Genomic DNA, 22,052 nt, shown 5'->3' with positions numbered 1-22,052 from the left:
GTAAGGTTTCGCAGAAGGGAAGGGAAGTTACAACAGAGCAACTGCCTTGCCACAGGATTTGGTGTCCCATCGGTGAATCTGTGCATGAGAGAGAGAGAGAGAGCAGGTTTCTGTTGAAGAATTCCCAAGTTGCGTTTATGGCAGGGACAGCCGATATGGAGGACCAAACCTGAAGAGAGATGGCTGCTTGTAGTCCCTGTCAATCTCCCTGATTGAACTGCAAGACTCACCAGTGTTGAGGTAGCTCTGAATAGCCAGAGATATTGACTGATTGGATATTGCTCAGATGAAGAGCAGGAGACATTTGCAGGTTAGTTTATCACCACCAAGTCCAGAAGAGAGGATTTTTCATTGGGAGAAATCCTAGTTGAAATGTTTACAGATTGTCAGTCCCTTGGAATCACAGAAGTCCTTTGCTGAAGTGCCACAGTTGGTGAGAGGTATCAACACCCAACCAATTTGCATCATGACAATTGATTTCACCAGATGAGAAACAGAGTTGATTTGTGGTTAAAAAAAAAAGAAGATGATCATGTCGTCTCAGAGGTAGATGGAATCATCAATAGTTGGAGGCTTGTACAACACACAAACAGGAGGTGGGAGCAGAGGGGAAGTCACAGCCAAAGGTAGTTCTTCCTGGGGGGTTCAGAAGTGTAAGATCAGTACATGGATAGAGAAATTGAGTTATTGATGTAAAAGTGCAATTTCACCACCATGGTGGCGAACAGGTTTATCAAATCGGAGGAGCAACATTAAGGAGTCAGGGACATCCTGTGGGAGGAAGGATTCTGTCAAACAGATGATGTTTGGATGGAGAGATATGTCAGATTGGACTCGGCAGAGGCTTTGAGAGGGTCGGGATGTGGGAAAAGGACATGAAGAGGGGGACACAAAACGGGTGGGGTTTGAAGGATGCAGGCTTGCCGGAGTTGTGGGGGAGGATGCTGACGCCGTTCAGGGTGTGAAGACTTGAATGTTGTGATAAGACCACCTGTGCACACTGGATTTCCCAAGATTCTCAAATTGGACATATGGAGAGATAAAGATCATGGGATAGGTGGACATAATTTTTTTTAGCTCACCTGGAACGTAGTTCCGGGGAGCTGATGGGATGGCACCTCGTCAGTACGTCCACAAACACTTGCAACTGCTTCTCTGAAACTACACAGGATTTTGATGAAACATTACCACATTGTTCATTACCTGGTATGTACCAAACTTTGTTCATGGTGTTTAAAAAAAAAATTCAGGGTCTGAGGGGGATCCACGGAACGAGTTTACGGGGTGGGGGGGGGGGTTGACGCCCCAAATATGTATTTCCTTTCTTCTCCGAAACCACACACACTATAAAGTTTGTTCACTGCATTAAAAATAAAACCATAGGTGTTTACCTTCTCTGTTACATATTTTGTGGGTCATCCATACCTTCCAATGGTTCCCTAGTTATCTTATCCAGCTGCTACCAGGTGAGTACCGAGGGGTATTGTACCCATGCTTATTTTATTTACAAGTGTTGGGTTCTGATTTACAGTATATATTCAGTCAGACCACAAAATATATTTGGCTGACCTTCTCCACCATCCCTCCGCCCCCCTCCAAACATCCGATCATAATCACCCCACCATTCCTCCCCTTCCCTCACTCTCAGAGAAAGCAGGCAAGGTCAAATATGGCTACGCCTCTGCAGCAATGTGTGGTGAGGCACACGAAACGTGCCAATCCATGCTAGTATTCCGAATAAAGGTTTGTTTAAAATTGGAAAACAAAAGGTCAAACGATGAAAGGTTATGCCCTGAAGAGACGCATGCACATGCGCGATTGCAAACCCCTGTCTCCCACTGCACGGGGGATAGGCTAGTAAGCCTGAGTGATGAACACTTTCACAAGCCAAAGTGGGCTGATTGCACGGGTAGTTGTGGGTGGCGATGGGGAGGGGGGGGGGGAAGAGGCAAGTAAAAATACTCCAGCCACTCCTGCATCAAAGCAATTTTTCTTTTGCTTTGAATAAAAAAAAAAAAGTTAGATCAAAGAGAACACATTCATATTTTGAATCATGATGAATGCAATTCAAAAACAATCAAAAGCAAAGGGAGGTTTGTGTTCGACTGGTCAAAATTATTCCAGTGTTCCAGAGTTTGACTCAAAGTGTAGATACTTGGAGAACGTTTATTTGTCACCACGTGGGGAAAATTTCAAGTCGCACACCAAAGCAATGTGGTCAGAAGGATGTGTGATGCTTGGCAGTGCAATGTGAGCAGTTATCTCCTCGTGGGAAGGCATCGGCAAGATCTGGACAATTTGCAAAGCGTCGCGTGAGGCAAACACATAGTCCAGGCAACCGTTAAAACTCTGAACAAAATTGGTGTATTCCGGCTCTCCACATGCACTGTACATACCCAAGTTATGGCCAACCTCAATGCCAAATCCTGCTGGAACATCATTCTCACCCTCCAACCTCCTCCAATCATCGTGACAAGCCGAAAAGGTCCCCGAGGTGATGAAATCGTACAGCCCAGTGTCCGGGGTGCTATTGAAGTCGCCACAGAAAACCACCGGGGTTGAGGGATGCATCGTGGACGTCACGTGTTCCAGATGGTGCAAGGCCAGAACTGCTTGGACCAATCGAACGGCTGCACCTGAGGGACAAAATAGCAGAATCGATTTGGCCGAACATCACGCACGTTAGAAAACAAAATATATCACTGATGAAAGAATTTTTTTTTTTTTTTTTAACTTAATTGACATACAATGTCTGTGATCCACTCAACAGCCTCCTTTCATCCATCTTCAGCCATCCAGGATCACAAAGCTTTATCAGCCGAGAAAAAGCTTCCCTGCTCACTTCAAATTTATTCGTTTGTTTTTCTGCCTGCAATTACTTTCGTCCGTCTTTTAACTCTTCCCTTTACTCCTTTATGATGGAACCTCACGAACACCACAAACTTGCACCATTAAATACCCACCTGTGATCTTGATACTCTTGCCAACAACACTGATGTCACATCAGCAATCTCACAATGATGAAAACCTACCCTTTGTACCTCCACCACCGAAGGTGAAGGAGGTTACTTTTTCACCCCTCCTTGTCCGTGTGCAGGATATCTCAAAGTTGTGGACGGATCCGGATGAAATTTGGTGGACAGGTTGGGTGTGTGTTTTACCACGATGAATCGATTCGTTTTTGGATGAAGATCCGAATCCGGATACAAGAATTATTTCATTTTTGAAGTGATTCTTCACCATTGAGAGTTCGGGCCAAAACGATTATCTCGCATATTTCAAAAATATATTGGGCCCGATATGTTCTCCTGGATTAGGCATTGCGTGGCGGAGGTATGCGCGCTCTACCGAGTGCCCTTCTAGTTTAAATATCAAATGCGATCGAAAAAAATACATATGTACCAAAAATAAAAAAATAACGCTGGTTACGCAGCAAGCACACGAGTTACTGCTTTTGTGCCGTTATGTGCTGTATAATAACGTTATGGTAATCCCATAACGGTAAATATGTTATGGTAAATACGTTATGGTATAATTTGTGCTGCTTTTGTGCCGTATAATAGCGTTATGGTAATCCCCAACCCCCCCCCCCCCCCGAGTCCACGAGAGGAAGCGCCCGGGTTCCTCCCGAACGCCTGGTCCTGTTGGCCGACGTGCCACGGATAAATTTTGCGGCCCGTCTGGTTGCGAAGCAATCACGAATGTCAATTAACTTGCCAACTCTAACAGGGTTCCCCATCTGATATCATTTACCTCATGAGCTGACTCGGGTCAATTGATGTCTGTACCCTCAGTACGTACTCGTCTATTTATGTATGGCCGATCAAGAACCCTGGGTAGGTACTGGCTAATGAGAGCAAATCACATGGGGTAAAACTTCCAGTCTGATTGCTGGACCAATGGAGGAAATGTTAACGAGCAGGTTGAAATGACCAATTAACAGGGGTTTATTCACAAGGTGGAAAGCGAAGAAAAGCAAGTGCGCAGTGAAGACGGGTTTATTTAAAGTGATACAAACGGCAATGTGTGTGGGGGTGTGTAGCAAAAGACATACATTGTGGTCCAGAAGTAAAAAGACAAAAGAGCAGTGTTATACTGATTCTATGTAACTTATCCAGACTTACTTATTCAACACGAGCAAATACAACCCGTTTCACTGACGGGGATATTAAGATTGGGGGGGGGGGGTTCGCAAAGAGAATGCTTAATGACCGAACACACACAAAAAAACATGTCAAAACAGCTGTACACAAAATGACACAACAGAGTTTGTGCAGTAATCCACTGGCACGTCTGCCAAAACTTTGATATCCCAGTACCAGAGAATTTGTGGGAACATGAACCAAAAGCATGGACTGAAAACATGAAAGTACCGCTCACGAGAGGAAGCGCCCGGGTTCCTCCCGAACGCCTGGTCCTGTTGGCCGACGTGCCACGGATAAATTTTGCGGCCCGTCTGGTTGCGAAGCATTGCGAAAAAGCATTGCGACCACATCTACTTAGGTACAAAAAAAAAAAAAAAAAAGAGAGAAGAAGGCATTGCTAATTAAGGTGTTGATACTTGTGATTTTGGACTAAACGATGCAGAAATCAAGTTCTCTGTACTTGTGTATGGCAGCTTTGGCTGCCGGGTAGCTATCATTTCTTGGAGCGTGACTGTGCCGCCGATGCTGTGCCCCTCCATCAGTACACTGAGAATTGATCTGACCTGCCCAATACGACACTTTGGATTGGATCCAGTCACTCTCCTGTCTTGTGCCATCCCGGCTCACTGCCTAATCCCGGCTCGCTCTCCAGCACCCTCTCCATCTTGTGCCACCGTTTCCTTCCTTCCCTGATCTTTCCAGATTTGTTCTCCAGCCAGACAGACCAATTGTTCAGGCACTCCGTCTTTGTATCGGGTCTGGGAGGGGTGGATCCTGGCGGGGATCAGGGGTGACATCCCGCCTCTTCCAGGCGTGGTTGCTGGCAGCGAAGGTCACGCACCTCCCTTTTTAGTCCAAGTGCGGATTGCACATTGGCCCAGATGAGCCTCTGAGTGACATTACCCTCTCCAAGAGTTCGCTGAAGGAAAGATGTCATTGTTTTCTGAGACGAGCCATGCATCTGACCTCTGAACTTCACATGGGGCTACGTGTCGTGCTACTTGTTTGCAGCGCGAACGTCCTGGAGGGCCATGGACGGCGTATTGAATCGCACAATTGTATCAAGAGGGAGATGACACGAGGAACTTGAGCAGACATTTGTGCCGCCGTTTATAAGCTCTCCTCGAGGCGGCGCCGTGTTGAGTCATACGGAGGTGAGCAGAACCGTTATGGTGGTCTTGGGGTTTGAGGTGATCATTGAAATGGGCAATGGTTGAAAGCATGAGTGGATGGTGAGCGAGCAAAGCACGACGATGGCTGTTGGTCATGAGGTACAGCGAAGTGGTTGTAATCGTTGTAGTGGTCTTGTGGGTGTGGTGGTGCTGGTTCGATAATGGCGAGCGAGCGTTGGTCACCATGCGTTGGTATGGTGAACTTGCATAGTGGATAATAACTGTGTAATCCAAATAAAGTTTGGACGTCTGATTTGATGATGGAAGGGTGGTTATCTTTGGTGATGTCCAAATTGTGGTTGAGTGCCTCTGCGGTTGAATGGCTGTTCGGTCTGGCGGCATATACAAATTACCGTGCTTTGCTCCTTGGTGGTCATCGCATGCGCATTTACACGCGGTTTTTAGGAGAGAGTTTTCTTCATTCAAAGGTAGGAAAATGGGGAGAAAGTGGGGACAACCCGAACTAAGCAGAGTCCAGGGTGTCCTCAAAAATCCTGCAAATTTCAGATTCCTCGGTCAAGTCGTCGATGAAATATACGTACATACTTTCCTCCTTCGCATATATGAGAGTAAGGCGGGCGCTCATCGCTGCAGAGGCATAGGCATCTTTGAACATGCTTGCTTTCTCCGAGAGTGAGGGAAGGTGGGGAATGGTGGGTGTGCGTTCGTGTGATTTGGTGGATGGTGCTTGGGGGTTGGGGGAGGTGAGGGATGGTGGGGGAGGTCGGTCAAATATATTTTGTGCTCTGATTGAATATATACCTTAAATCAGAAGTCAAAACCTAACATGTATAAATAAAAAATGAACTGACAAAATTTTATATTGATTTTAAATCAGCAGTAAGAGCTGGACAGCAAAGACAACAATATCAAAAACGACGGGGTAATTCAAGCTGCCAGCTGTGCAGAGCAGACGTGTCCCCAATACACCACTCTCCCTGGATTTCTGGCCACGTTTTTACATCATATATTTTCTTTTGCCCATATCTTGATCTAGATCTCAGTCAAGTCAAAGGAACAAAAAAAAATTAGCGCTGATGAATACAGGTGTGATGTATATATATATATATATATATATATATATATATATATATATATATATATATATATATATATATATATATATATATATATATATATATATATATATTATTACGGTTCTCGGAACAGTGTGCATACAACATACAGTTGTCCCGAGTTAGTTATGCCATTAGTAAACGTGTAGTTCGGTCCCTACCTTTTGTTTAGTGGAAAGAGGAGGGAGTGTGTTGTGATGGGCTATAGTTAGGATTAGTAAATTATTTTTCCCCTTTTATTTTATTTCCCCTATTATTTGATTCACGGTACCTTCATCTTGCTTGCTACCCTCGTTTTGCTGGCGACAGCGTGACGAGCGCCTACCCAGAGACTGGTTTTCTGAGGCAGAATCCTGAGGATGGTTACAGTAGCTGTGCCACCATTCACCTTCCTAAACCCAGACATGGCGGTGAGGGCAGGCCTTACCAGTGTCTGGCCGAAACCTCGCCCAGAAAGGCGGACCACATGTAGGCCCGGTCCAATCGGGACGGACAATGACGTCGGCTTCGCCATGGCTCCACCCCGAACTCCGTGATCTATAAAGCACGGGACAATCCTCAGAGTTGTTGTTGGATGCGAAGGAAGGTTGTTGTTGGATGCGGGGGAAAGTTGTCGTTGGATTTGAAAGGTCGCGGTTGGTTTTTGAAACGGAGAAGTCGAGGTTGGTGTATGCGAAGGACCTCGACCAAGCCTCTGTCTGGTCCTGCTACTGCTGATCCCCACCTTGGACTCCGCTCTTCTTCACTCGAGCTCCTTCAAGGACACGATCTCCACACGTGCGGCTGTGGACCAAACTACACAACATTTGTCGGGTGCCGCACCACGGAGCATCCCTTTCCCCAGAATGCTCAGATACCCTAAACTGACCTCAACTCCCTCCCACTCTGGCTGCAGAAGACGTTTTTCCCTTCCATTGGGTTTATTTTGTCCGAATGTGTGGCTGAGTGTGTGGCGCCTGTCCGTTAGATAAGCCTGTCTAAGATCTTCATTATTGCTTTTATTATTCTCGCGTCAAGTCTGCACTGTCTGCTTTTGTAAGTTGCTTGCATAATTGTCGCACCACACCTCTCTCATCTTACCCTGTGTAACATAAACCTTTTTCCTGTGCCACATGCTTTTCCTCGCTTTATTGTAAATAAATAATTGTAGAAATGTTCCCAGCTCGTCTTTGCCTTTTCCTCCATTGGTCCAACATGGTTCGCACCTGAGTTTAGCCGGGTCTTTATTCCCGATAATCCATTCCTTCCAGCCAGTACGTCCTGGGCAGTGCCGCTCGACTGCATCCGATCCGGAAAGGTAGTCTGTAGTTGGTAGAGTGATCGGGTTCGGGCAAGGCGTACAGAGGGCGTGGTCCCCCGGTAGTCGAAACCACGTGGCTAATTAGGTAACTTGTTTCTAGACAGGAGGACCCTATGCCACGCGGGTGAGGTATTGGCGTCCACGGTCGGTTGAGTGACCCGCCGCGTCACGGAATTATCCGTGAGCGACGGCCGACAACTCCTGGGAGTCTGGTGGGAATCGACGTAGTTTCCCCAACCTTGTGGTCGTTCTCCGCCAGACCCCTGGCCTGCAACAATGTGTGTGTATATATATATATATATATATATATATATATATATATATATATATATATATATATATATATATATATATATATATATATATATATATATATATATATATACATATATATACATATATATATATATATATACATATATATATATATACATATACATATATATATATATATATATATATATATACATATACATATATATATATATATATATATATACATATACATATATATATATATATATATATATATATATATATATATATATATATATATATATATATATATATATATATATATATATATATATATATATATATATATATATATATATATATATACATATATACATATACATACATACATCAACATAGAAAATCATTTCTTGGAGCGTGACTGTGCCGCCGATGCTGTGCCCCTCCACCAGGGCACCAGTACACTGAGAATTGATCTGACCTGCCGAATACTACACTTTGGATTGGATCCAGTCACTCTCCAGTCTTGTGCCACCCTGGCTCACTACCTAATCCTGGCTCGCTCTCCAGCACTCTCTCCATCTTGTGCCACCATTTCCTTCCTCAAAAAGAAAATGTGAAAAAGCATAATAAGATGTTTTAGTTACAAATATACATACATAACCAAATATGTTAGCTCCATTATAATGATGTGTATATATATATATATATATATATATATATATATATATATATATATATATATATATATATATATATATATATATATATACATCATTTATTTGTTTGATGTTTGTTTAATGCTGCTGTGATAAGCTCTGGTTTCCTGCCCAATGGAAATTTTGTTTCATCGGAAGCACAGATTATGCCAGGTGGTTTTTCTTCACCTTCCCAGCAGTAATCAGATCGGGAATTGTGATTTATTCAGGGTGCCGGTGATAACTTGCTTACTCTTCGTGAAAGACGCCTTGGGACCTAGGCCTTGGGAACGAATGCTCACAGGCAGGACACCCAGCTTCCTGTGAATCAGATGAACAGCGCATTTTGTGATGCAACACCCTCGTTGCGTACCACCAGTCTGACAGTTTTATCAAGTCCAAATTCAAATCCAGACTCGACTGCTCAAAGGCACCATTTTCTGTGCACCATCCTGTCAAACATTTATGAGAGCTGTGTGTGCCATAAATACAGTGTATAACTTGAAGGGCACTCGGAAGAGCACATACCTCCACCATGTAATGCCTGATCCACGAGAACATATCGGGCCCAATACATTTTAGAAATATCCTGCTAAACAGTACTCTATCGTTTTTGGCCCTCTCAATGGTGAAGAATCACTTTATAAATTAAATAACTAAATAACTATCCAGATCCAGATTCAGATCTTCACCAAAATCGAATCAATTCGTCCTTGTGACACACCAAACCTGTCCATCAAGTTTCATCTGAATCCGTCCACAACTTTTTGAGATATCGTGCTATACGAGGTCCGTCTGAAAAGTAACAGGACTGACTTCACAGAAATTTTATTCCAAAAAAATATATTGTAATCACAGCTTGTCCCCTTCAAAATAGTTTCCCCCCAGTCTCACACACTTATCCATCCTCTTCTTCCAGCTTAGATGCACCCCTGGAAGGCTTCTTCTGGAATCCTCCGGAGCTCCGTCGTCACGGCCCTTTTGATGGCCTCCACATCAAGAAATCGGGTCCCCTTGATCACCCCCTTGAGCTTGGGGAATAGGAAAAAATCACAAGGGGCAAAGTCTGGCGAATACAGGGGTTGCTCCAGAGTTGGCACGTTCCTCTCCGTCAGAAACTGTCAGATACTTAGGACACTGTGAGCAGGGGCGTTGTCATGGTGGAGCACCCAGGCGTTGTTCTCCCACAGATCCCTCCTCTTGTCCCGGACTGATCTCATGAGGCGTCGGAGGATCTCCTTGTACATGTATTGATTCACTGTTTGACCCTGTGGTAGAAATTCGAAGTGGACGATGCCCTTGATGTCAAAAAACGCGATGAGCATCACCTTGACCTTCGACTGCGACATCCTTGCTATCTTTGGTCTTGGTGATGCCGGATTTTTCCACTGACGACTCTGCCGTTTTGTCTCGGGATCGTATTAGAATATCCACAATTCATCACCAGTCATGACTCTCTCAAGCAGGTTTGGATCGTCCTCGAGGTGCTCGATAATGTCTTGACAGAGACTCTTTGCTGTTTCTGTTCCTCGGACAACAGCTTGGGGACCATCTTTGCGCACGCCTTGAGCATTTCGAGATTTTCAGTGATGATGCTCCAGACAGTGTCCTTGTGGATGGAAAGTTCCACAGTAATCATCCGCACCGTGAGTTGACGATCTGCGCGCACCATCTGCTTCACACGCTCGATGTTGTCCGCCGTTCTTCTCGTTGAAGGTCTTCCAGACCGTGGATCATATTCAACCTCCTCCCGTCCCTCTTTGAACCTCTTGTGCCATTCAAATGCATGCGTACGTGCCATCGTTTCTTCCCCGTAGACTTGCTGCAGCATTGCGAAGGATACGGAAGGTGTTTTGCCAAGCTTGGCAAGAAAGTTCAGATTGGCTCTCTGTTCACGACTCATAGCGCGACTAGACAACGTGTAAAGCACGACCTGTAAAAACATCACACAATGAGCGCAGTCAACTATATATATATATATATATATATATATATATATATATATATATATATATATATATATATATATATATATATATATATATATATACACACACACATATGTATATATTGCTGGAATGTTGTGAAAGACTATGACGCAACCCATTCATTCAAGTTGTGTAAGTGGAGCTCACAGCAGGCTCAGTCCCGTTAATTTTTAGACGGACCTCATACATCAGTTTCGCCCTATCTCTCAATGGTGAAGAATCACTTTAAGAATTTTAGTGGTTGGATCCGGATCCGGATCTTCACCAAAATCGAATCAATTCGTCGTGGTCACACACCCAACCTGTGCACCAAGTTTCATCCGAATCCGTGCACAACTTTTTGAGATATCCTGTATACAAACAAACAAACAGACAGAAAGGGGTGCAAACATAACCTCCTTCACCTTCGGTGGTGGAGGTAAAAAAAGCGGTTGCAACAAAATAACATGCACTCACTTTGTGGATGCCAGTAGAGATGGGTGTTAGCTACACACAGCTTCTGCGATTCATCTTCCACACTCTGAAAAACGCATACCTGCAGAGGAAACAAAGAGAAACGAGAAGGGGCACTCGGTGGAGCACATACCTCCGCCACGCAACGCCTGATCCACGAGAACATATCGGGCCCAACACATTTTTGAAATATCCTGCTATACAGTACTGTATCGTTTTTTGGCCCCGTCTCTCAATGGTGAAGAATCACTTTAAATATTAAATAATTTCTAGATCTTCACCAAAATCTAATCAGTTCGTCCTTGTCACACACCCAACCTGCCCACCAAATTTTATTCGGATCCGTCCACAACTTTCTGAGATATCCTGCACACAAACAGACGACAGAGAGGGGTAAAAACATAACCTCCTTCCACCTTCGGTGACGGAGATAACAATAACAAAACTAGAGGGGGAGCACTCGGGAGAGTGCAAAACCTCCACCGCCAATACTGCTGGGTCACTCAAGTGAACCTTATATCTTATTCATTAAATATGATGTCAACAGTGCTGACAGTTATAGTTCTTTTCTCCGACATTTTTTTTGGGGGCAGGGGGGGGGGGGTTGGAAATCACTTTAAAAATGTAAAAAAAAAAAAAAAAAAAAAAAAAAAAAAATTCGAAATTTTGTTGAAAAAAAAAGTTGCAAAGATTTTTTTTTCTCTAACAATTTTTTTTTTGGGGGGGGGTTGGAAATCACTTAAAACATGTAGAAATGCAAAAAAAAAATTTTTTCTCTTAATTTTTTTTGGGGGGGGGTAACAATTTTTTTGGAGGGGTTGGAAATCACTTAAAACATGTAAAAATGCAAAAAAATTCTCTAACAATTTTTTTTTGGGGGGGGGGGGTTGGAAATCACTTAAAACATGTAGAAATGCAAAAAAAAATTCTCCAACAATTTTTTTTTGGGGGGGGGTTGGAAATCACTTAAAACATGTAGAAATGCAAAAAAAAATTCTCTATTTTTTTGGGGGGGGGGTAAAAAAATTTTTTGAGGGGGGGTTGGAAATCACTTAGAACATGTAGAAATGCAAACAAAAAAAATGTTTTTTTTTTCTCTAACAATTTTTTTTGGGGGGAGGGGGGGACCAAGTCCAAAATTTAATGGCATGATCCTTGGACCATACCTAACCCCCCCCCCCCACCAAGTTTCGTCGAAATCCGTCGAGGAGTTTTTCCGTCATACTGTTCACAAACAAACAAACAAACAAACAGAAAGGGGTGAAAACAGTAACCTCCATCCATCTTTGAAGATGGCGGAGGTTAAAAATCAACAGCTTAAGTAAACACAATGGACGGAGGTTATGTTTCCATCCCTATCTGTCTGTTAGTCTGTGAGCAAGCTATCTCAAAAAGCTCTGGAGAGATTCAGACGAAACTCAGTGGACAGGTTTGTGTGTGTGCGATAAGGACGAATCGATTCGATTTTGGTTCAGGTCCGTATGCAGATCCAGCCGATCAGTGGGCCACAAAACGTAAAACTGTTCAGCCTGGCGGAGGTGTGCGCTCTCACTGATGTCGTTGTAGTTCATTCAGGGATTACACGCACCTTCGATCGAGGATCATCATTCGTAATCAAGAATCACATTAATGAATGGAGAACAAAAAAAAATTAAAAATTCTGAGACTGCAATGGATGCAATGCATTAGAATGACAAATATCAAGCTTTTCCACAGCAAGCTGATATGCCTGGTGTTGGCTTAACGGCTAAGGTGGCTGGCTTAAGATCTTAGGGTCTTGAGTTTGAGCCCCTGTCGGCCGTTGCAATAACACCGGGTGGGGTTGTCTCACAACGGTGAAGCAAGGACATTTAAATACAATAAATTTGAAGGCCAAGAATCAAACACACCAAATGTTTACCTGGAGCACAGTGGAGAGATCGCAGATTAAGGAAAGAAGCTGAGGATGTGTGGAGAGGTACTCAAGGAATGGTGTATGCCGCGACTCATTCTTTAGTGCCTCTGCATACACCACGTCGTGCTGGTCGATCAAACGTAACCGTGAAGTCTGGTAGAAGAGGGCCAAGCCCTCGTGCTGATTCTCTTTCTCACAGTATTTACCTGCCAAATGAAAATAAATAAATAACCTCCCTCCACCCCATTCTCCCTTTCCATGCATCCATTTAAATGGGAAAACACACCATATAATATGCAAATATGCAGGTAAGGGGGGGTGGGGGGTCAGCTGGTCAGGCCTAACGTTCAATTAGGGTAGGAATTTGGAATTTGTTCAAGGTGCCGGGGATAGCTCGTCCACTCTTCGTGAAGGACACCGTGGCATCGGCACAGTCAACCAACTCATGCTGGGCAAATGGGATGCCAGTTTAACGTCAGTCCGAGGGAAGTCGATGAATCACCTGCGTGTGAAATACCAGGATGATAGGTTACAGGTCGGCTGAGATTGAAACTGAGGCTCGACAGATTAGAGGAGAGTGTGCGTACCTCGAGGCCATCCTACCAGTCCCACACATAGAATCAAAATAAAATACCGTACACACTTTGATGTCTGTCTGTTTGTTAGTCTGCATGTCTGTAGCCGATGCATTTCGGTGTTACTTATCCAATCTCGACCAAACTTGCCAGGGAGATGAAGGGTCAGAAGACAAAGGTTGGAGCGACTTGGTTTGCCTCACAGCAAGAATTCCGAAGGTGGGGAAAACGCAGATTCTCCAAATAAATATGTACAATGTAGGATCGCCCCCGGTGGTGGTGGTGGTGGGAAAATATCACGAGTGATGCTTCGGAGCCCTTAAATGTATCACGAGTAAGAGGCCTTCGCCATATGTTCGCAGTTGGTTAGCCGATGTTGCTTTAGATTCAATGGCACAAAAATAATCCGGAGGGAGTCCATTTTACTGCCCTTCACCACGGTGGAAAAACGGCAGGTTAGGGAGTCATTCCATCTGAAATCACCAAATTTAAGAAAATGTTCCTAGTTGACCCCCTCAGATTTACTTTAAACTTTCATAAAATCGTTCCCAGGTATCAAAATGAAGCTGCGTAAAATTTTAGGTCCATAGATGCGGTCAACTCTGAGATATTGAGGGTTGAAAATGTGGTTGTGGCCCTATTTTTATGGTCGTTGCGAGCATCACAAAATGAACGGCTACTTTTAAACTCCCACAACATTTTAAATATTAATGCTAGAGCCTTGAAATTTTCAGAAATTATTCTTCTATAACTGCTCTGTAAGAAACAAACATAAAACGGAGCATACCTCTATTAAATTTTATGACCTGATCAGTTGAAATCCAGAAAAAAAAATGTTGGTTTTGTATGAAGACCCAACTTTGAGACCCCATATATTTTTATTGACCCATCCCAGATGCTTGAAAAATTTTCAGGTAATAACTGTATGGTAGTAGTATTCAAATACATGTTTACTTTTCTTAATCAGTCATATATATATATAATACAGTCATGATCCCTCAAAAATTGAAAATTTTCATTTTTCCCTGAAATTCAGGTGAGGATTGCAAATGTATGACAAGGTATACTACTTCAAATAGTTCACCATTGGAAAGAGCATATTCAAGTTTACAAAAGTGTCAAATATCAAAGTGGTATAATGTTTCTATCAATATTTTTTAAATATTTGAATAAATGATGTTCTGCCAGTGTTATGCACGTTGTGTGTGCTATTTAATGAAGTCCTTTTACATGTAGTACATGTATATACAATGTGCATACATATCATCTGCTATTATGATACCATGAACATAATACTTTGAAATTAGAATTTGTAATTCTTTGTTTCTCATTTGTAAATAGCAAGAGCTTAACTCATCTGGCTGGGGCTAAAAATAGAACTCAGGAATAGTGGCTGATCTGCTGATGTCAGCAGTGTATATAGTTACATTCAAGGGAGGACATTTGTTGGGTTCCTTTGGTCCATGTGATGAGAGTTATTGATGCTCCCCTAATGTCAACTGGAAGGTTGTACAAGCTCGCACCTGACTTGGAAAAGCAGATCAAGGACCTATTTAAATAATTTACGTGAAATGTTTTATTCCATTGTTATTGCAGTATGTGATATATTTTTGTATTATTAATTTGAATCATAGAACTAATCATTCATGATTACCATGGTGCCCACACCATGCACACACTTCATGTATTCATGACTGTGTTAACAACAGTTTAAAAAAAAAATAGAAAATATATATTTTTTAAATATACCACTTTGATATTTGACACTTTTGTAAACTTGAATATGCTCTTTCCAATGGTGAACAATTTGAAGTGGTATGCCTTGTCATATATTTGCAATCCTCACCTGAATTTCAGGGAAAAATGAAAATTTTCAATTTTTGAGGGATCATGACTGATATATGACTGATTAAGAAAAGTAAACATGTATTTGAATACTACTACCATACAGTTATTACCTGAAAAAAAATTCAAGCTTCTCGGATGGGTCAATAAAAATATATGGGTCTCAAAGTTGGGTCTTCATACAAAACCAACATTTTTTTTTCTGGATTTCAACTGATCAGGTCATAAAATTTAAGAGAGGTATACTCAGTTTTATGTTTGTTTCTTACAGAGCAGTTATAGAAGAATAATCTCTGAAAATTTCAAGGCTCCAGCATTAATATTTAAAAAGTTGTGGGAGTTTAAAAGTAGCCGTTCATTTTATGATGCTCGCAACGACCATAAAAATAGGGCCACAACCACATTTTCAACCCTCAATATCTCGGAGTTGACCGCATATATGGACCTAAAATTTCGCGCAGCTTCATTTTGATACCTGGGTACTATTTTATGAAAGTGTAAAGTAAATCTGAGGGGGTCAACTGGGAACGTTTTCTTAAATTTGGTGATTTCAGATGTAGTAGGGCAACTTAGCTAAATATAGCATAACAATTGTGCATTTTGTGAGGAAAGCACCAAATTTGGCACACAAGTAGCCTATCATATTATGAACAGATTTGGATATTGGACCATCTCAAATTCAGCCGCTGATGGCTGTGGCAGCCATTTTTTCAAAATGGCCACCAGTGGTTACTGTTATGACACATATCTGCTTTACTGGAGAGGAATGCAGGTTGATAGTGAAAGTTTATTTACTAATAAAGGTCCAATAATGGTCAAAGAAAGTATCAATTTGATTTGATTGAGAAAAAAAGTTAAAGTGGACTAATTAGTCTTATTAAGACACAGATTCCAAAACATGGAAAAGGAGTGCATAGACGCGTGGTCGGAGCAGCAGTTATACCTGGAAACTGGCAGAACTTCCTCCGAATGGACACCAACAAGACCGAGCTGTTCAAGTTCCTATCAGAAGCTATCTTCAGGTGGTTTGACCAGGATGACAAGCAGCTGGTTATCACTGATGGAGAGGCAGTCCTGAGCAAGCCACCGCTGAGAGACCTGGCCTTGCTCGCCCCATGCAGCCACGAAGAAGCTCACAGCCCAATGTTGTTGGATGCATCCCATGCAGCCAACCATGGTCACCACAAGATACTGATCAAGACAGTTGACACCGATGTTGTGGTGTTGGCTGTGTCAGTGGCCCAAGGACTGCAAGCAGAAGATGAACTGTGGCTAGCATTTGGCACTGGAAAGAGTTTTCGGTACCTGGCAGCCCACGAAATAGCAGCTGGCCTAGGACTAGAGAAGGCACAGGCACTCCCAATGTTTCACGCTCTGACTGGGTGTGACACTGTATCTCGCTTTGCTGGACATGGTAAGAAGACTGCTTGGACAATCTGGACCGTTCTACCAGAACTTACAGATGCACTGCTGAAGCTATCCTCTGCACCAAGTGGCATACCAGACAATGTCATGCACACCATCGAGAGGTTCGTCATATTGCTCTATGACAGAACCAGCACGTGAAACGACATTGACAAGGCCCGAAAGAAACTCTTCGCGAAGAAGAACAACGTGCAGCTGATCCCGCCAACCAAGGCAGCTCTGGAGGAGCATGTGAAGAGGGCGGCCTACCATGGAGGCCATGTGTGGGGTCAAACACTGCTACCAACGCCAGAGCTGCCTCCTCCATCCAGCTGGGGCTGGGTCAAGAATGACGAGGGGGTGTACGAGCCACACTGGACGAAGCTACCCAAAGCAGCCCACACCTGCTATGAGCTAGTATCGTGCAAGTGCAAGAAGAGCTGTCTGAAGCGTTGCAAGTGCAAAAAGGCCACACTTGAATGCACAGCTTTGTGTGTGTGTGAGAGAGCGTGCTCATAAAATTGAGAGAATATTAACAGGGCAGACTGTGTCACTGATTCAGAACATTTAAATCAGACATCTCTCGATCAATTTCTATGAGTGAGATGTCGGTATTCATATGAATGAGACACAGCCCATGATTCGTTTGCAACCATGCTCAACAACCACTGACTTTACACAAGTGATGTTGGTATTCATATCAATCAGACACAGCCCGCGATTCGTTTGCCACCATGCTCAACAACCACTGACTTTACATAAGCGATGTTGGTATTCACATCATTCAGACGCAGCCCTTGATTCGTTTGCCACAATTCTCAACAACCAATTTCTATGAGTGAGATAGTCGTCCGGCACAACAAATAATTAGCAGCCATCTTGCAAAATGGAGGATATCTTTTAACTTGAGGTGGCTACAGGTTATGTTTTTCTTAATTCAGCTTTTAATAAATGTTCAAACCAATGTTAGAGTGAAATTATAGTAACCACTGGTGGCCATTTTGGAAAATGGCTGCCACAGCCATCAGCGGCCGAATTTGAGATGGCCCAATATCCAAATCTGTTCATAATATTGTTACGGCTGTGGAAATTCGCATTACACCATAAAGGGTCCTCAGGTGAGATATATCGGTAAGTTCATGTGTAGTTAGCCCAAACCCGTTGTATAGAGGGAATATATGCGATCCATTCGGGCTGCGATTCTTCAGTTAGCAGTTTTTCTTTTGCTGTCGTTATGTTGGACCAAACACCACCCCAACAACCAAATCGCCAACATCAACAACACCCCCGAACAACTCCAAACCGCCACGACCTTCACCTCCACAACCCAACCCCGCATCGCCTCACCCGCCATTCTCTAACGACGCCCAACAACGGCCCAACCACCACGGCAAACCTCCCACCACCTTCGCCTTTCTCCTTCACAACCAGCAACCGCACCACCTGTGAACACTGAACATCGGGCTGTCTAGGGCCCATTCGGCGATTGGTGCCGGACGCGTCGAGTCGCGAGCGCGAATGGCGAACTTTCCGAGGGAGAAAACGGATCGGGGGAGCTTCACGCCCCCTTTTCCTCCGTCCAATGGGCGAGCGTGGGGCGGCTTGGCCCTGCCTCCAAGCGAGTGCATGTGAATTCCGTTTGGGCAGAAATGCGGATCAAAAGAGGCTCACGCCCCCTTTTTGCCCAACCAAGGGGTGGCGTGGCACCGCCTCCAAATGCATTTTGATCCAGGAATTTGCATACATGCCCCTCCCTCGGTCTATAAAGGCGTGCACACGGGGTGGTTCGCTCTCTTCGTCCTGGAGCTGGTCTCGTCGTTCGTCTTGGCTTGTCTTGCCTGGTGGTCTGGTCTGGTCTTCTGTCGGTGCCAAGGTCTTCTGTCGGTGCGGTCCCGAGACCCCGCTGGCGGGACGGAGCGTCTGCCATTCCCCTCTCTCGACCCTGAGCCTCAACGGTCCCCCCCCCCTTTATCCGCGCTGAGATAGCGCCGGAAACCCCGTCAGTGGCGTCGAGCGGCCAACACGTGCCGGCGTGAAGCACGAGCTCACGTCGTGGGAGGAGGACTCGACGCGCGCAGGGAAGTCGCTACTTTTCTTTGCTTTTGGTGTATGTGTGTGTGTGCTGCCAGTCTTGTAAAGTAGAACTATGTAAGTGTGCCCGTGTAAGTCATATTCGGTTGTAGTTCTTGCTTTCGTTCTTTCTTTGACTGTATGAAAACTGTTGCTGACTGTGAATACGTGCTTGTCTGTGTGTGTGAAATAAATGTGCATTGTGTGAACCGTTTTCCCGTTTCGCTTCGTCTTTTCCTTTAATTGAATCTCCATCTTGCATCACGTAAGGGATTCGTAGTGGGTTTCAACATCCCGGTAATTAATCGGAACCGTCAAGGCCGACGATAACTCCGCTCGGCTATCCCTGTAATATGGAACGAACCGCTTAAGCGGTTCGTGTCCGGAGTCAGCCTGTGGCGTGGTCCCATCCCTCGGCAGATTACCCGTGCGATTACCATAGGTATATCGACTTTTGGCGATTTACGCTATCTCACGCGGGTGGACTGCGGACTGGGTGGTGGTGGGGTTAAAACCCCACCCGTGACTGGTTTCTGGCGGTAGTCTCAGGAGGGTCACGACTGAATTGTCCGTCCGGTGAGCGACGCGGTCGCGATTCGAGTTACGTGGCCGATCGCACGCCGGCGGGCGCGAATTCGCAACAATATGTTCGGCTACTAGTGTGCCAAATTTGGTGCTTTCCTCACAAAATGCACAATTGTTATGCGAAGTTGCCCACTAATGGAATGACTGTAACGTTATCACATGAACCCCTCGGTCATGATGTACAGAACCCCTGGTTTTGTCCATTGCATACCAATTCCTTGCAATTCATGTAAAAGTACACTCGTGTCGAGCAATGTCTCTGTCCAAGCTTCTCCGTCAACCTTCGTGACGAACAAACACGAAACCGAGATCCAGAGGCATTTCAAATAAACCGCGTTAGACTTCTCATGGATAACTTTAGTTTCTTAATCTGTAAGAAACAGGAAGAATATTTAAATGTTGAAGTCACAACACCCTTCAAGAAGAAAGAAAGGATATAATAAGTAAATAAATAAATAAAAATACTGTGAATATTTTTCAAGTGTTTGCACGTTATTATTTTATGGTCGAACCATTGCACCTGGAGGCCCCAAATTTTGGGTGTAGGTACTTCAGAATATGGGCAAGGTTTTAAGCCACCGCACGTTCACCTTGATGTCTGTTTTGACGCCACGATGGGGTGCTATAAAGTGTCGATTGGGATGTGGGGTCAGGCAGTGGTGCCGCCAGCCTGCAGGGAACAGATAACCATTTTTTTTTATTTTTTTTTTTTGTATACCTTGGTCGAGGCTCGTATGAGAGCTAACACACAACTCACAGCAATGAGGCATGAGACAAGAGGGGCGGGAGTGGAAGGGACAAAACATTGGGGAACAGACACAGGTGAAATGTGGAAGGGAGAGGGATGGGGATGGGACGGGGAACATGGCGCGGGGAAGATGGACATTAAAGGGACTTTCAGGAAGGAAAGCAGGAGAATTGAAGGAAGTGGGCTTGGGTGGATTATCGGGGGTAGAAAAGATCGAGGATTTGGATGGGGGAAGATAAGAGGTGGTGGTGAACAGCTGTTTTGAAAGCCTGGAGGGAAGAATGGGAAAGAATAGAGTGAGGAAGTTTATTCCAAAGGTGGGAAAAAAGAGGAATGAAAGAGTGAAGATGAGCAGTGATTCGTGATTTTGGTAGTTTTACCAGAAGGGGGTTGTTGGCGGACCTTGAGCGCCCTGTGGAAATGTGGTGGGGACAAATCGCAGAGAGAGCAGGGGGGCAAGGCTGGAGAGGAGTCGGTAGAAGACAGAAAGACCACCGACCAACCTGCGGTGATTGAGTGAGAGGCCCAAAGACTCAGCTTCATTGCGGGAGATGCCAATGATCTTAAAAGCCCTGGTTTCGACAGCGTGAAGTCGAGAAAGGTGGGGAGGCAGGAGCACCAGCCCAGAGGGGAGAGCAGTACTCCATCAGGCTACGGACAAAAGCTTTGTAAGTGGTCAGGAGCTCAAGAGGGCCGAGGAAGGACTTTGCACGACGGAGGATTCTCAGTCGGCGACTGGCTTTGAGGCAAGGTTGGAAATGTGACTTTCCCAGGAAAGGTCATGGCAGATAGTGAGACCCAGAAGCTTGAAAGAAAAGACTTCTTCCAGAGGATTGTTGAGAAAGTGGATGGGGGGTTTTGTAAACGGTCCTTTCGAAGAGACATAGTAAGAGAGTGTGAGATTTGTCTGGATTGAAAGACATGTTCCACGTGTTGGACCAGTTTGTGATTTTATCCAGATCTGCAGTGAGCGAAGAAGCTGCTGCTTGCCGGTCTGAGGGATGACAGATGGTACGGCAGAGGGTGGAGTCATCGGCAAAGAGAAATAGAGGATTTTCCAGAGAGTCCGAGAGATCATTGATGAAAACCAGAAAAAGAACAGGGCCCAGAACGCTACCTTGAGGAACTCCAGCCTGCACAGGAAGAGGGGATGAAAGAACTCCATTTAGGGCCACACGTTGACTGCGACATGAGAGGAAGTCTGCGAGCCATGAGTGGAGATGGCCTTGAATACCATGGGAAGAGAGTTTGGTGAGTAGGGCAGGGTGCCAGACTGTGTCAAAAGCACGTGATATGTCCAGGGATACGGCTCGGATTTCCTGTCTGGCATTGAGGACCTCCATCCATTGATGGGAGAGCAGCAGCAGCATATCTAGGGTAGAGTGACCTGGTCTGAAACCAAATTGATGATTGGAAATCAAGCCATTGGAGAAGAGGAAGGATTTCATGTCTGAAGCGATGATGGATTCCATAACCTTGCTGATGATTGGGAGAAGGCTGATTGGTCTATAGTTACAGGGATCTGTTTTTGCACCTTTTTTATGCAGGGCAGTGATGTTAGCAGATTTCCAAGCAGATGGCAGATGACCTTGGGCAAATGAGAGGGTGAATAGAACAGAGAGAGGGTGAGCAAGAGCAGAAGAGCAGGCTTTGAGGACACGTGGGCTGATGCCGTCTGGACCGGTTGCAGAATCTGACTCGAGGTTTGAAAGCAAGCTCTCCACCTTGTCAGGAGAAAAGGATACAGAGTCCAGGGACAGTTGGGTGCGACTGGGTAAAGTGGGTAGAGATAGTGATGGGTTTGGGACACAAGATTTAGCTGCAAACACCGAGTTTAGACATTC

The 22,052-nt window shown here is 44.5% G+C and overlaps 2 protein-coding genes across 3 annotated transcripts in view; one reads left to right on the top strand and one right to left on the bottom strand.

Annotated features, from left to right (window-relative positions):
* LOC147019276 (inosine-5'-monophosphate dehydrogenase 1-like) overlaps positions 1-22,052 on the top strand; it is a 315,330-nt gene that overhangs the window by 9,281 nt on the left and 283,997 nt on the right. The gene's annotated exons all lie outside the window — the stretch shown is intronic.
* The window catches only part of PDE12 (phosphodiesterase 12), a 49,669-nt gene continuing 29,763 nt past the window's right edge, over positions 2,147-22,052 (bottom strand). Inside the window, exons 4-7 of one of the 2 annotated variants that reach the window (XM_085899652.1) lie at positions 12,988-13,187; positions 11,091-11,169; positions 2,397-2,636; positions 2,147-2,289 (exon numbers count right to left, since the gene is read on the bottom strand). In XM_085899652.1, coding sequence (XP_085755778.1) covers positions 2,219-2,289; positions 2,397-2,636; positions 11,091-11,169; positions 12,988-13,187 — 590 coding nt within the window. In that variant the 3' untranslated portion in view covers positions 2,147-2,218. Of the gene's footprint in view, positions 2,637-11,090; positions 11,170-12,987; positions 13,188-22,052 lie in introns of both variants that reach the window. The other variant, XM_085899651.1, reaches the window with a different exon arrangement.

The sequence above is a fragment of the Eptatretus burgeri genome, chromosome 10 (assembly GCF_056783735.1).
Source record: "Eptatretus burgeri isolate ZD-2024b chromosome 10, Ebu_testis_v1, whole genome shotgun sequence".
Taxonomy (NCBI): domain Eukaryota; kingdom Metazoa; phylum Chordata; class Myxini; order Myxiniformes; family Myxinidae; genus Eptatretus; species Eptatretus burgeri.
Note: the sequence above shows the minus strand (reverse complement) of the source record. Positions and strands in the feature narration are given on the sequence as shown.